The sequence below is a fragment of the Thamnophis elegans genome, chromosome 8 (genome assembly GCF_009769535.1).
Source record: "Thamnophis elegans isolate rThaEle1 chromosome 8, rThaEle1.pri, whole genome shotgun sequence".
Classification (NCBI taxonomy): domain Eukaryota; kingdom Metazoa; phylum Chordata; class Lepidosauria; order Squamata; family Colubridae; genus Thamnophis; species Thamnophis elegans.
The window spans coordinates 14799224-14815476 of NC_045548.1; the positions used below are offsets into that span (position 1 = coordinate 14799224).

The 16253-nt window shown below is 37.8% G+C and overlaps 1 protein-coding gene across 1 annotated transcript in view; it reads right to left on the reverse strand.

The window, feature by feature from the left end:
- Nucleotides 1-16253, reverse strand: part of NFATC1 (nuclear factor of activated T cells 1) — a 122141-nt gene that overhangs the window by 93853 nt on the left and 12035 nt on the right. The window contains 1 exon segment of the mRNA XM_032222210.1: nt 4683-4842. Coding sequence (XP_032078101.1) covers nt 4683-4842 — 160 coding nt within the window.

Below are 16253 nucleotides of genomic sequence, written 5' to 3' on the forward strand. Positions count from 1 at the left end.
TTAAAGTTGCCAAGTTTGGAGATCCCCCAGTCAAGACCTAGAGCTATTGGCATGAGAAGAACACTTTTGTGGCTCCACAAATCTGGAGATTTCAGTACTTTTGCTACCCATAATACTTGCTCTCCCTTCCTTTCTGTGTACAGGAGAGTGTTGTGAACATGCGGTTGAAGGTGCCGTATTAAGAATAAGAGCCTACAAATTGAGAAACAAATTTCTTTAGGCACTGAAGAAATGAGAGATTTTCTTTGGCTCTAACCCTTGATTACCTTTCCTTCCTCTTCTGTTTCCTGTGTACAAAGCCTCAGTGCTCTTGTGCTGACAAAACCTCGTAGTACATGAACATGAAAATATTTTCTACAGTCATATCAACAGAGAAATGAAATGAGTCGCCTCAGGCTGCACAGGATGTTAGTGGGAGGGCAGGATTTGAAACCCCAAATCTTGAATTCCCAGAACAGAAGGATCTTTTTCCTCCTTTGAAATAACACGGAGGAAAGAACTGAATATCTGAAGAGGATTATGTTTAGTAACACTTCTTTATAGGACAAGGCATGGAGTACTTTGCCAAGCATTACATCACCAGGCCAATTAACCACCACCTTTGATTAGCCACTCTTCGCAAACATTTTTAGCACTTTCTAGGTGTGTCAGCTCATCTCACTCTTCAAGCATTTAGAAATCCTTGTGATAACTGGAGGCTGCTATGGTAGCCAAACACTCAAACAAGTGAAGAGCAAACGTGTGGGAGTATGAAACTACAAAAAATGTGTAGGTGACTTCTTGTACTTTCACTCTGAAGTACAACGTACCAAGGTGCCTCCATGTAAACAGGTGATAGTCATCACAGTGCTGCTGGGGTACAATGATTCTCAGAAAGAAGAAGTAGTTAGTTGAACGAAGAACAAAGTGTGAATTAGTGTGCCACTTAAGTGCATATAATGGTACCACAACCATCTGATATGGCAGCAAGGATATTGGACATCCCTACTATTTCCCCTGGAAGGGTGATATTTAGTCACGTATGCTCAGCCAAAACATGTTCAGAATTTTACTACTGCATATTGAAAAGGAGTGATGAAGGAGAATAATTTCTAGGTTGGAAACTATTGAACCAATACAGAAATTAACTCTGGTAAATTAATAGGGACTGTTGTAATATGGGACAAGAGAGGATATTAACAGTGGATGTAATATTTAACGCCTCCCCAATCCTGTGTTAAGGTACATTTCTTATTATCTTTTTTTATACTCACTCATAAAATGAATGTAGGAAATGGTCATAGACTCAATCTGAGGCTTTACCCATGATGATACAGCCGTGATCTATTGTCATGATTAGATTGTTTTATTCTTGTAACACGGTTGTGGGGAGGTTGATATCATCACCGCTGCTGTGAGTGGGATGTCCAATTGTTTCTTTCAAACTCTACAGACTACTTTGATAATATTTCAGAAGGAAAAACACTGTATTTGTTGTGTTCAGCTAAGCTCTTTGCTTAGCCCCTGTCTTGGTACTACCTCTTCTGGTTGTGCTCTTTGATAGTTTACAGATTTCCCATTTTTTTCAGAAAATGCCCACGGTTGCATGCACTACAAGATCTGCCTGTTTGTATTCCTTGAGGGCAGTGGTGAAATTCATTTTTTTTTTACTACTGGTTCTGTGGGCGTGGCAGGGGAAGCATACTGCAAAATCTCCATTCCCACCCCACTCTGGGGCCAGACAGAGGTGGCATTTGCCGGTTCTCTGAACTACTTAAAATGTCCGTTACCGGTTCTCCAGAACCTGTCAGAACTTGCTGAATTTCACCCCTGCTTGAGGGGCTTAATTTTATATATAAGCTGGGCCAACTGTTTACATCCCTGGCCTGGCACATCTCTAGACAGTGTGAATGTTCAGATACTACAGGTAGCCCTTGACTGCAAACAGTTTGTTTAGTGACTGTTCAAAGTTACAATGGCACTGAAAAACGTGATGACGGTTTTTCAGAGTTTTGACTTTGCAGCACCCTCATGATCATGTGACCAAAATTCAAATGCTTGGCAACTGACATGTGTTGATTTCAAACGCAGTGTCCCAAGATCATGTGATCACCTTTTGCAACCTTCTTGCAAGCAAAGTCAATGGGTCAAAGCCAGATTCACTTAACAACCAGGATAACTGACTTATCAGCTGCAGTGATTCACTTAACAACTGAGGCAAGAAAGGTCTTAAAATGGGACAAAGCTCATTTTAAAAATGTCTTACTTAACAATCTAAATTTTGGGCTCAGCTGTGGTCATAAGTTGAGGACAAGCCTGCGATATAGGCAAAAAGTACGAGGGGCAGGTGTGGAGGGGAAGCCTTCAAAATCCTGTTATATTTCACACAAAACAAGCACATCATCTGTCGCTCGGAATGAAAAACAGGAGGAAGTTCTGCATCATTCCACTGATCAGGATTTTGCTTTCCTTTTTTCCTTCTGACATTTCCCTTTTTTCTTTTCCACAATTCTATCTAAATACAACATGTATCACGTTTTATTTTATTTCCACACACTGTAGAAAGAGATTGCGGAGAGGGGTTGGTTCCTGGATACATTCAACTCAATTAAATGTTGGCACTGCATTTTGTTTTTTTCCAATCACTGAGTGGAAATTTTAAATGTCAAATTGGCTATTGTGAATTAGCGCCTCCCATCTACAGTATATTTCCTCACACAAGGCAGTTAGCAAAATATATCCTAAGAAACAAGGGCACTGTATAAATTTCACTTTAAATATCATGTGTAAAATTGAGACAGAAAGAGAAGATGTTGTAACAGTGAACCATGCTAAGAGTACTTCATGCTAATATATTAGCTAAATCAAACTGACTGGCACAATTTTTGCTAGATGTCTCCTTTGAATTTAGAATTTTCAATTGCTTTCAGATGATGGAGCTTTCAACACTCACACAAAAAATAGCAATGTTCAAAAATACAACTCTGAATTTAAAACCAAAGGGAGCAAAAATAATAAATTATATTTATATCAAAGTATAATGAAATCAATATCCAATGGATATTTATGAGGAGGAAATTCTAACAAGAGGACATCACCATAGAAATTGGGATGGAGATTTTTTTTTTTTGTTCAATTCTATTAAGCCTTTCAAGAAGCCAAAATGCATTTATACAGAGAAATGAGTACTTTTCAAAAGTATATGTTCAACATTATGCTTTGCAATTCAAAGCATGGATACAGATATCTGCACACTGAAAATATTGTAACTAAATATGCACGTTATTTCAGAAGGTACAAAATTTATCAGTTGCAAGTGATCAGGATATCACTTGCAAATAGCACATATGCAAAAGAATGTATTCAAATGTGTACAATGGAGAAGCAGGAAGGGTGTGTGTGTGTGTTTGAAACAGGCAGAAATGAATCTATAGTTAAGAATATGAAGAAATCCAATATAAAGAACTTTGCCCCCCCCATACACACACACACACCACCTTTATTATTGTTTTTAAATTAGGCTGTGAATATACTAATACTCTTTTATCCCCCTTCCTTTTTCCCGCAACAACCACTCTGTAAGGAAAGCTGGGTTGAGAGGGCCCAAAGTCACCCAGCTAATCTTTCATGTCTAAGATAAAACTAGAACACACACTCTGCTGGTTTCTAGCCTGACACATTACTTTATAGTTCATCTTGGGTTATTAGTTATGATAATAAAGAAACATATGAAGCCGTGGGTAAATAAAATTAACATTGATAAGTCAATACATTTTATGCTTGCTTTTTTGGGCCATTAAATTTTGGATTAAAGCCAGCAGATGGGTTGATTTGAAGTAATAGCTCATTACAGTGGAACTCTAATATCAGATATACAACCAGATAATAATCAGTTAGGGATACATATCTGGATCTGGATTTCTTAAACCTCCAATATGCAAACACCACAGTGTTTTTGCTGGGAATGTTTTTGCATATTATCATAATGAAAAGGGGTAGACTTATAGGCTAGTTTACTTGCATTGAATTATAAGGTGTGATGAGTCCCTTGGCTACTTTCTTGGAACCCCAAGCCTCAGATGAAAACTGCACCTCCTCCATAACAATACCGTTCATTAACTTTAGGAACCAAGCTAGTTCAACATACAACAACAAGGAAACAACAGATTCTGCATTGAACTGGCCCCATAGAAGTTGGTCATCAGGGGTGGGTTCCGGCTTCTGTTACTGCCAGTTCGCTCAGGGATGCGCTTCATGTGCGTGCGTGCTTGATGCGTTATGCGTGCATGCGCAGTAGTGAAAAAAATTGCTTCTGTGCATGTGCAGAAGTAAAAAACAAGATAGTGGCGCTTACGGCACCGCCAATAGAACCAGTTTGGGGGCGTGGCCAGCCAAGTTACTACCTACTCAGCCGAACTGGGCTGAACTGGTAGGAACTGACCTCTGTTGTCATATACTGAGACCTTTCATATAATACTATATAATACTAAGAGTTCCAGAAGCAACCACCATTTCTATCATAAAGTATGAAATGTCCATCAAGCACATTCAGGCCTTTGCAGCCCTTGGTCGAACAAATAAGCCTTTTTCCATCCACCAAAACAGAGTACATACTTACATTCAATATAAGGTCATTTTATTTGCCTTATTAAGGACGTTGGTTTTAAAAGAAATACACACGTTGCCAAGAATAATGCTATTACCTGCACCACTGGATGTCCCCCAGCAGACGCCTTGACAGCTCCTCGACTGCCTTCCGTCTCATAATGGGCTCGGTGATGGGACTTCGGCTGCACTTCAATCCGAAGTTCATAAGGTCCTGAGTGAGATGGCAACTGCCAATCCAAGGCAGGCAGAGATGGGCTATAATAGAGAACAGTAGGAATTAAATATTAACCACCGTTCTGCTATCATAAACCACAAGAATCTGGCACTATTACTTTAGAGGCCACTTTTAGCAGATTATCCGTCACCATCTTACATTTAAAATTTCATCAATGGAGATAATGGTATGACATAAGTAATTTAAAAGGTAATGGTTATTTCATGAAGATTTATGGATGACACAGATTAGATAGGCCAAATGCTATCAGATGCTTAAACAAAATGGAAAACATTTTAAGCTTGGCTTAAAAAGAATTAAAAATACAATACATTAAGACATCAACCCATTAATCATAATAGATAAAGGATGATTGTAAGATGTGGAAAAATACCCCCCCCCCCCAAATCTATTTTGTGCAGAAATAGCCTTTTGGGAATATCAGTACGTCAGTTCCTTCAATTTGTATTCAATAAGCTTCACCTTTTGAACAAACTTGTCAGCAATAAAAATTCTTCTGCTAACAATTTCTGAAAATCCCAATCAGCCCCACAAATTGACCCAACAAAAAGGTCTCTTTCCGTTAACACTATCATTTTATTTATTACCAGGCAAGAATATAAAACTTGCAGGCTGAGGGTCAGACAGAAGACACAAAGGTTGAATATGGCTCCTGGATGGTTGCCCAATTATTATATTTTATGTAATATAAAGGAGAAATTTTAAATCCAATGAGAATGATAACATCAAATGGTTTAAATTAAATTGTAAGTCAATTTAAATTTAAATTTGCCAGAACAAATTTGTGTTTTCTTCCTTAGGGAAACTAAATGCCAACTGACTTCGGTTAATGATAATCTACTCATTTGAATGTGGGTGAATGGGTCTTCAGTTTTCCAGTTATAGCTGACCTAGAACTCCCAGTGGTTTTAACCAAACAACCAACATGTCAATGATGGAGAATGTTGGTAGCTATAATTCAACAAGTTCTAAAGGGCCAAAGATTCTCCATTTTAGTTTTAAATGGTTTTCAAGATATGATACAGTAGTGCAAGACTAGAAAACTTGCACATAAGATCTCCTCTTAATATATGGCTATAAGTGAATGTACACAATAAAACACCATAGAATGTTAGTTGGATTTTTCAGTGGCTGTTCTAAGCACAGGTCATTCTTACTTATACTGTTACAAATTTTGTGTCATTGATCAAGATCTGAATGATGTTTCTATGTGCATTTATTCAAGTGTAAACATATGTCTACCTGCCAGCAAGGACCATGCTATGTCAAGATTGGAGGAAGATGGATTTGCAGTCATTTGAGCATCTCCTTATTCAACATGGGGAGATCAGGTACCATAGTTAAAATATTTTCAATTTTGTTCAAAATCTGCATAGGTAGCCATGTTTAAGCTAACCAGTATCAAACCTATGGAGTGGAAAATATATCCCATAACCAAGAAGCCACAACTACGAAAGTTTGGTGTCTCATCACAGAAATACTATGACTTATAATCTAAAAAGAAATGAAGAAAAAAGCAATCTCCTATCAGAATTGGCATTTCTTGCAATAATAAGATCCCCCATCCTGCTTTTTCAGGTTTTATATGTCAAAGGTGCATACAAGCCTTCCTGTTCTTCAAACTCCTGATTGCTATGGTGTCTGTTTGTCTGTAGCAAAATCTTTTTCGCAGTATTTCCTTTTTCAATGAAATTCACAACTGCATTCCTCCCATGGCCCATGAGAATGTAGTATTTAGTAGCCTGCATATAGGTGACTAAGGTAGGCTTCGTTATTAAGCATAACTGGAAAATTACAAAGATTCATCCCACTTCATGCAATGGTTTGTTACATATGCCGACATTTGAAACATTCCTGGATAATTATCTGGAGAGATCCCACTTGACTACAGAATAATTTATATAATATAAAGCAGCTGTATATTTCCTGGTGATGATCACTGTATATTATGAAACAGATGTTTCTATTCTTTAGCCAGTTCATATATAAGATGGGTTTTTCATCCCCCCACCTCCACCCCTTGGAGGAATGAAAATACACACACACATACACACACACCGTATTTTCAGAAAATAAGACGGGGTCTTATTTTCCTTTCACCTCCGAAATAAGCAATTGGCCTTATTTTCGGGAAGGTCTTATTATTTTTGAGGTGCAGGAGGCGGTGAGCATGGTCACCTCATGGCTGCTGCTGCATTGCAATATTTTAAGGGAGGGCTTATTTTCAGGGGAGGGCTTATTTTAGCGCATGCGCTCAAAAGCCCCATTGGGCTTATTATCCGGGAGGTCTTATTTTCAGGGAAACAGTGTGTGTGGTGTGTGTGTGTGTGTGAAACATGGGTGGTACTTCTTCCTTTAAAAGCACTAATCTATCTATCAGAATAATGGTGCAAGTGCTTTAAATTTTAAGAGAGAGAAAAGAATGAACCTTACAAATCTGTGTATACATGTGAGTTTATGCCTACACACACACATATATATACAAACATCATTATCTCTGTTTAGATCTCAGAATAGTACCAGAGACCTTGATTAAAAGGAGAGTTGCTGATTTTGTAGAAAACAGCCACACAGTTCACATTTAATTAAAATTCTAATGCAAGCATGGATGAATAACAACACTAAATTGGTAATCATATCTGGAGTAATTCCACTGGAATTAATTGGGCCCAACATGACTAAGTTAAACTTCATTGGTTTCAACAGGTATCCTTCAGGGAAGGGCAGACTTCAGAATTGCCCATCTTTGTTTTCATAAGGCGGCTGAAATGCATCATCTGGAGACTAATGCAGAAGACATTCAGTTAGAATGAAATGACTAGAGTGAGTCCAAGAACTGGAGATTAGATCTGAATATGAGAAGTGAATAGAATTCAGTTCTTCTCCACAAATATTCACTTTGGTTTATATGAAGTTTTCCTAGTTTCAGCCCTATAATTTAGGACAAGACATAATGTCACTTTATCATTGGTACTGTCAAACATTTGGGAGTCAGACAGCTTCACTAATTTCCTACAAATGTTTTAGAGGCCTATCAGTTGACCCTAAATGACTTTCTCCTAACCTCTAAGTATTATGGCTGTGCAGCTTTTGGGTTTGAAGGCTGTGTGCTCATGAAAGAAGACATTCTTTTTCCTTTGGAGATGAAGCCCACCTCAGTCCAATAAGGTATTTTAAGAGTACGTCTAAAACATAGTATTTGCATGAAGCAAATGTGATTGACACTGATGTAGCATCCTGAAATGGGATCGCCTGCAGTGTCCTGCTGACTTTTGCTAAGGAAAATGTGGGTTTTCTAGTTGTTCAGGAGCCTTGGAAGATTTTTATTTAATTCAGCTAGGTCGATTCAGATGCTGTTTATTAAGAAAAAGCTGCAAGATACATTTCAAGTTGTGTCGATTATCATCCAACTATTTATGATATTACAAGTGTTCTGTCAGGAGAAAAGAAGGAACAAGGTAAACAGGTGTGAAGAAGTCCAAATAAAACAGAACAAAGATAGCCACTACCACAATAGCCAAAAAATGCCAATAATATAATGATAGTAGAATAAACTGATGAGATAGCAAAATGGGGGAGGGGGGGAGCCACAAGCAGTTGCTTGTATGCCATGTCAAACAATAAAATAATTTCAGCTGGCATAAGAAAGTAGTTCTCATTGTTGAACCTTCTGGCAGACAAGGTGCACATTTTACCCAGTGGGATCAGGGCATTCTGCTGACTGTTTATCATCTAATGAAAATGTGGTAGAAGAACGTTTGAGTAAAACAACTCTGAGAGCTGTTAAATGTCCTCCCCAATCAGGGGTGGGTTTCAACCGGTTCGCGGCGGTCCCTGCGATCCGGTTGGCCGCCGAACCCGGAAGTAAGTAACTTCCGGGAACGGCGAAGGCCCCCCCCGCGCCCGCTCCTTACCCGGTTTTGATGAATTCTGCGCTTCCACGCATGCGCAGGACGCATACAGCGCCTGCGCGATCCTCCAGGAGCAGCTGGAGCATCGCACAGACGCTAGTACGCATGCGTGCGCCACGCGCGTGCACACGCATGCCGCACACGTGCGCGAGGACGCCGCACACGTGCGCGAGAACGCCGCCGGCCTCGTTCCAACCGAACCGGTTGGAACGGGGCGAGAAACCCACCCCTGTCCCCAATCCATGTGTTTAAAGTATCGAGAGAATAGGCATATGGTCAATGTATTGCAACCATGAAGAGTGAACACATTCTGAAAGAAATTACATTTGGTACTGTGCAATGGTACTGTATTTGTTGTAGATGATGCAACTGACTTATGAAAACACATATCCTGAACAGCAACATGTAAGACATTTTTGTAAAAACATGCCAGTCAGTTCATCTTGTCATGTTAAACAAAAAGGTTTGAATAGTTGATTTCACAATACTATGCAGAAAGAGAAGCAATATTCACAGAAGTGTTGGCAAGATTTATTTCTTATAGATAACTAATAAAACCTGAGAGGTAAAATAAGCTGGTCTCCAATCAAAATTTAAAACACTACTAAACCACTCCACTCAAAAAAACAATGTAAAATGCCTAGATGGTCACAACCCTACCATCTATGTGAACTAAATATCAATTTAATATGAAGATTCATATAAGTGTATTTTACTGGTTTCTACCCTGGTCTTGTTAATAAGTACCACTGAATGTGTCAGTATCTGTTTTTAAATTAACATACATTGTGTGACTGCGGAAGGACTAATTTTGGATTCTGGAATAAATTTACCTTGTTCTCAACAATATGGGGAGAGGTATCTCCTCATTTCTTCAGTGGATAAGAAAAATATAGCTTGCATCTTCTCACTGACATTTCAGTTTATTCTTTCCTCTACTGTAATCCATCCCTTGCATTGAAAAAGGAATATAAAGCTGAGCTTATGCATCAATAGATTTATAGGTCCCCAGAAAAAATCAGGTTTCTTAATAATTCCATAGAAAATACTGTAAATTACTGGTTATTACTACAACTGCATTTATACCTATTCTTATGGAAATAAATCCTATGGATCTCAATTACAAATTAATTCTGTGAAGAAATTCATGAGTTATACAGTTTCCTGGAAGTTTAAAAAGCACCAAGATTTTTAATGATAAAAGAAATATACTTTAATGACAAATACAATAATGAAAATAATATCAACGCTTATATACTGCACATCAAATTCTTCAAGAGAAAAATCTGAGAGATATATTCCATAATCATATGTACTATAAGTTAAGAACCAACCAATTTGTAAAAACAAACCCCAGCCTTTTCAACAGACTCAATTTCAGACCCAATTATAATCCATGGTTGGTTGATAAGAACATGATTCAGTGTGACTTAGTATGAATGCTTCTACTAGTGGCTCTAAACAAGGAGTGAGCAAAAGAAAGATTTATATTTATTGGTAGATCTCTGGATTGTTTGCAAAAGACAGCCAAGTCCCAGATTTAAAGTTCCAGTTATTTAACAGTAACAGTGACAAAATTCCACCATCATCTAAATTATACAAGGGAAAGAAGGATAGTTTCGAGCAACTTCATTATATGGAAGCAAGAACCGGCTATGTCAGGAAAAAAGATAAAAGTAAATTGAATGCAGCATTACTTCAGGAGTGTCTGCAGTGAAACACGAAGCAAAGGGGTCCAGAATGAATGGCTGCTGAAAATAGGTGGACCGAATACACAGACAAGTGACCAGCAAAAAGAGGATGTTGTGATGATTTGGTAATAGAGAATTGATATACAAAATAAGAGTGAGAAAGGAGAAACTTGAAAATGTGGTGGTAGGAGGCAGCTGATAAGATCTTCAAAGAGAGATGAAGGCAAAAAGAGTAACTTCCTGAAATGGTTATGGATGTAGTGGAGCAAAGATGGTGATTAAGAACAAAGATAAGAACAAAGATATGAAGATGTATGAGAGTACTGTTGATTTACATTTTAGTTAAACTTTTTTCTTCTTTTTCCTATCTTCAATCATTCATTAGGTTTGCTTCCAAACTCTTTTTACATGAATGTATCAGTGACGTGCGGTGAGCTTTATGGCTGGTGAGGCAAGCAGGCAAAAGCCGCCCTATGTCGGACACAGCAGCAGGGGGTTCGGATGCCCCGGCGCTGTGCCCGCCATAGAGGCGGGACGCCTCTATGTCGGACATAGCAGCTTTTGCCTCTAGTGCTAGAGTGGCAGGGTGGCTTCTGCACAAAAGCCGCCCTGGCGCTAGAGGCAAAAGCCGCCCTGCCGCTATGTCCGACATAGAGGTGTCCCACCTCTATGGCAGACACAGTGCCGGGGCGTCCGAACACCCTGCCACTGTATCCGACATAGAGGCGTCCCGCTATGTCCAAAAGCCCTGCTGCTATGTCCAAAAGCCCTGCCGCTATGTCCAACATAAAAAAGTGCCAGCCCACGCACCAGCAGAGGTGGGTAAAACACACAAACACCCACAAATTACTTACAATAATACAATTACTTACAAATTACATTAATTTAGAATTCCTCCCCCTCTCTCCGACCCACATACCTTTTCCAGCTGTTTCACAGAGGATTTCAACTCTGCTCTTGTCTGCCATGATGAAAATGTAAAAATGTAAAAGGAAAAAGGCAAGAGTTGCTGAGGTCAGGCTGGGTTAGCTGCTGCCAGAGTCCCCAATGGATGACTCTGCTTAACTGTTTAAAAAAGCCTCTAAAAAAACACTCTCTACAGGAGGAGGCAAGAGAACCAAGTGCCTCATCTACATAAGGAATTTTTCGGCTTTTAACCCTTACTTAACTCTGCTCAAGTGATCATAAAGATAGAGTAAATGAGGCACATGGTTCTCCCACCTCCTCCTGTAGAGGGCACTTTTTCAGAGGCTTTTTTAAACAGTTAAGCACTAAGCAGAGTCATCCACAGTGACTCTGGCAGCAGCTATCTCAGCCTTTTTCCTTTTACATTTTTTTTTCTTTTCATGATGACAGTGGTGAGGCCTGCCTCCTCTGACTGCACATCACTGGTTGGTATGTATGTGTGTGTGTGTGTGTGTTGATGGAAAAATCTGAATTAGAAAGATAAAATGTAATTTGGGCATGCATGTAGCACCTGCTGTGAACATTTTTAACCAAATGCATCTTTCCTAAGTTTGTGCATCACATGTAAGTCCAGTATAATTGCATCTACTTTAAATTGCTTCTGGCAGGTGCCACATCACAGCTATGTGCACCCCAAGTCACATTTCATTCCTTTGAATCTAGAACTCTGCCCTTCCTTACATGTACCCATCTTCCAGATCAAAGACCAGCGCACCAGCTCTGGCATTCAAAATAAATTTCCAGATCCAGTTTTTTTTTAATATAATGGTGGTCTTCTTTGCTTTTTTCTGTTAGTTGAACTTGAGATTCATTAACATTATCATCCTGAAGTTGATGTTCGCCTTTCCTGTAAATCATGCTCTGCCTTTTGATTCAATAGAAGATTGAAAATTATAGGCAAGGCAAGGTGTTTTCATTTTCAATCTTCTGCTGAATCAATATAAAAAGAGAAGAAAGAGCATGCAATTCTAAGAACTTACTCATAAGTAAGATTTTGCTTAGCATTCTGTATTATAAAGTTTGTACTAAGAATTCTGTGGCATATAAGACTCTCGTACTACTTTCTCTTACATTGAACAATCCTGTGTCAAAGGCACTTAAACAAAAGCTAAGAACAGCTTATTGAAATATTTCGGCTTCTCTTTTGCTTCACTAAACTGTAATCATTTGCCTCAAGAGTATTTTCCATCATAGATGGAGAAGTTTAGATAAGTTATTCCATTTTGCTGGAAGCAGCATGATTCACATGGCTATTAATCTGCTTGTATCAATACTTCCCTTATGAACTCCTGGTTCTGCTGTAAACATTTTCTACATGCTAAAACTTGGCATACCAGATAAAAGGCTACCTGATTGCAAACAGAGCAGAACATTAAATGCACAGAAAATACATCTACACACAAGGCTTTAACTGTGGGTCTTTGTGCAAAAACAGCACCCAGATGTTTGGGATTTATCCAGAACCAGAATATAAATGCCAAATGTGCAATAAGAATCTACGGATTATTATGGCTCTGAAGAATTAGGTGGCAGTTCCTTCTCTAGGTTTTTCAAATTGTGCTGACTGATTACAGTTAGTAGTCTTTCCGGGTCATAATATTGAAGCCACTTTCATATAACTAATGGATTATAGAGTGACCATGAAACTTATATTTTTTAAAAATCATAATTGTGCTCAGTTAACATCTCTGAAAACATTATGTTGTAACTAACATTGTAAACTTGCTTGAAACACTGCAACCCTGAAGTTTGTCTAATTTTTTTAAAAAAACTTTCTCTTGTAAAACTAATTATAGATGCACTCAGTAGATTACTTAAGGAATTAAAAGTAATCAGCAGAAATCTAGTAGCATGTTACCTGACTAACATATGTTATGCAAAGGAATAACCTTTCATAATAAATAAAATGAGTTAGTTGGCCGAGTTTCTGACTTTTGGCTCCCATAAAACTGTTTTCCCATTATATAAGGAATAAATGCCTGTATGTCACTTATCCATGAATAAAGTGCAAGTAGCACTAATTTCACTAAGTGATTGGGAATGAGGCATTTGTAATAATCTATAATTCAACAGCGAACTGTCTTCGAATATAGATAGCTGTTGTCAAAAAATATTGGCTAAACTAATTATTCATATCACCACAGGATCTATGTTTAAAAAAACCCTATTAATTTAGGAATTTTCCAATAGGCTTTTTAAGGGGTTTTTTTTCTGGAAAAGACAAAGGAGGTAATATAATAGTTTTGGCAAATAAACCACATGACAGGGTGGATATCGGAATCTGTATTATTTGTTGGAACTCAACCTTGACTTTGAAACAGAACAGACACTTAAAATAATCCAGGAGCAGGGAGTGATTCCAAATATACTATGATAAATGGCTACCTTTTGCTAGGATATTTAAAATACTAAATTTCAAGCGTGCATCTTATGACTGTGCTGACATCTCAGTTCAGCTTTTTTACATACATAAAATGAAAGGCATTCACGGGTTACAGGAAACTAGGTCCAGGGCATCAGATTGGTAAAATCAAACTTTTACAGTAGCTTCCAGATGTTCTGAAGCATAAGTTAATGAGAGCACATGGAAACATATAAAAAAATATATCAGGAAACACATTTTTTTACACAAAAGAAAACCAGTGGAAAAATATTATATGCATAATACTGGAATGCAGTTATTGTCATTATCACTCTGGGTATTTCTGTTTTCATTTTAATTCCACGTGGTATTTAAAACAACAAAAGAAAAACGTTTTTCTGTAAATTAGTAAATGATAAAAGATTTGTGTGTTCAATCATCATAGGATTTTCCTGATGTTTAAAATACATATGCAGTCCTCCTTTTTTTCAAGTAATGTAAATTTTGGGGAAGTGGCTTAAAACTCTTCCTTTAAACCCAATTTTAAGCTTTATAAACTAAACAAATTTTAGAGATACCCATTTCCTCACATTTTGGCACTACAGATACCATCATCTTGATACACATATTATATATTATTGCCCATATACTCTACACCTAGGAAGTCCTAGAAGAATAAGGCACGGGAATGGGCAGGTACTATGAGAAATTTTTATTTATATATCCGATATTGTTGACTTATTTGAAATGCTATGTTCTGAATGTTTACACCTACCTTAAATAGATCACATGCCAGTTGTGGACAGACTCACATATATTTCAAAAGGATTGGACAAAAATAGATTGCATTGTCTGTTACATTAAACATGGGTTGGATGCATTCCCATTCTGAGGCCTTAAAATCTAGTAATCACACCTCTATAAATTAGTAACTATTCACCAAATCACAGATGTGTGATCTCCTGCTCTTTTTCAGATAAAAGCAAAGAACAGAAATATATGAACCTTCAACAGGATTTGTGCACCTGAAAAAAGGAACCAGCCCTTCCAAAAATATAAAACTCTATACCTCATGGAAACCTTAGTATCACCCACGTTACATGGTATCATGATGTCTCAGCTCTGCCGCATAACGGCCTCTGGAGGAGTGTCCAGAAACATTAAGATCATGGAGGTATCAACACGATCAAAGCCCCAGCTCTTTTTTACATGTACGGAACACACATTAAAGGGATGTGTTTGCAAAGGCTTTAATTGCACCAACCATTTTTACTTTTTTGACCTTTACCCACTGGACACCCAACAGCAATACATACATATGTACATACCTATATACATACATATTTAATCAAATTATAATTTGATTATAGGAACCTTAGTTTGATGGATGAAAGAGGGGACATAACATCATTAGAGCAAATAGAGGGGTGGATGAATATGGCAGTCCTACATAAAGGTAATTGAGCACACAGTAACCCATTCATATTTATGCAAGACAATTGCTGAAAAGTTACAGCTTCATACTAAAGGCCAGAGTCACAGAGAATGAAAGTTTTCTTAATCTTTCCTCTTGTACAGTTTTTCTATAGAAAATCAAATCTCCAGCATCAATGTTTTGAGTGCCACTGGAGAAAAGACAGGGGTATTTCAACAGTCCTTCCTTTGAACCAAACCATTTTAGGGCATTGAAAGCAACTGTCTCACCACTGGGGGTATCAGAAAAATTGGGCTATCTCAAAGCCCCAATTAATTTTGTTTACTTTCAGACATTTCTGCCACTCTTTTCTCTCAGGTATACAAGAGAATTTACAACATGTAACTGCTCTATTTGGACTCTTGACTAATCTTCAAAAATATAGAACAGCATGATAACTTTGCATACAACAAAGGACCAGTGGCCCATATTATCACATGCAAAAATGTTCAAAATGCTGCTAACCTTCTTGCTTGCAAAATTGCAAAACAATGTCTGAAATAGTAGACATCAGACATGAGCTTCATGGAGTAGAAGTTACAGCTGTGTGTATGCATATTGTTATTTTAATATGACTTTGGGGAGTTGGCCATTATATACACAAACAGAACACCAAGACAAGACAGTCTAACAACATACAGAGCAATATAATGTTAAGGTCTATGTTTTATTTTTTTTCTTTTATTTTGCATGTTATCTTTCTATTATTATATTATTGCTTACATTACACTGCAGGAGATGGAAAGCAGGATTCTGAGAGCTCTGCAGAAAGGCTAATTTTATCCAGATCCTCCCCTCCTTGAACTATTTTCATATTTAAAACTTGCTGCCTCGTTTGCTCTTTCATCCCTTCCCTTTTCATTTCTTCCTACCGTACTTTTATGCTAAGCATTATTTGAATGTGGGGCAAAAATGCCCAACAGGTATGGTTAAAAAGAAAAATTGTCCAGGTAGTGGCAATGTACATAAAAAGGAAGATCAAGCTTCAACTGTACCATCATAATCTTCTTGATTCTTTTGACCACAC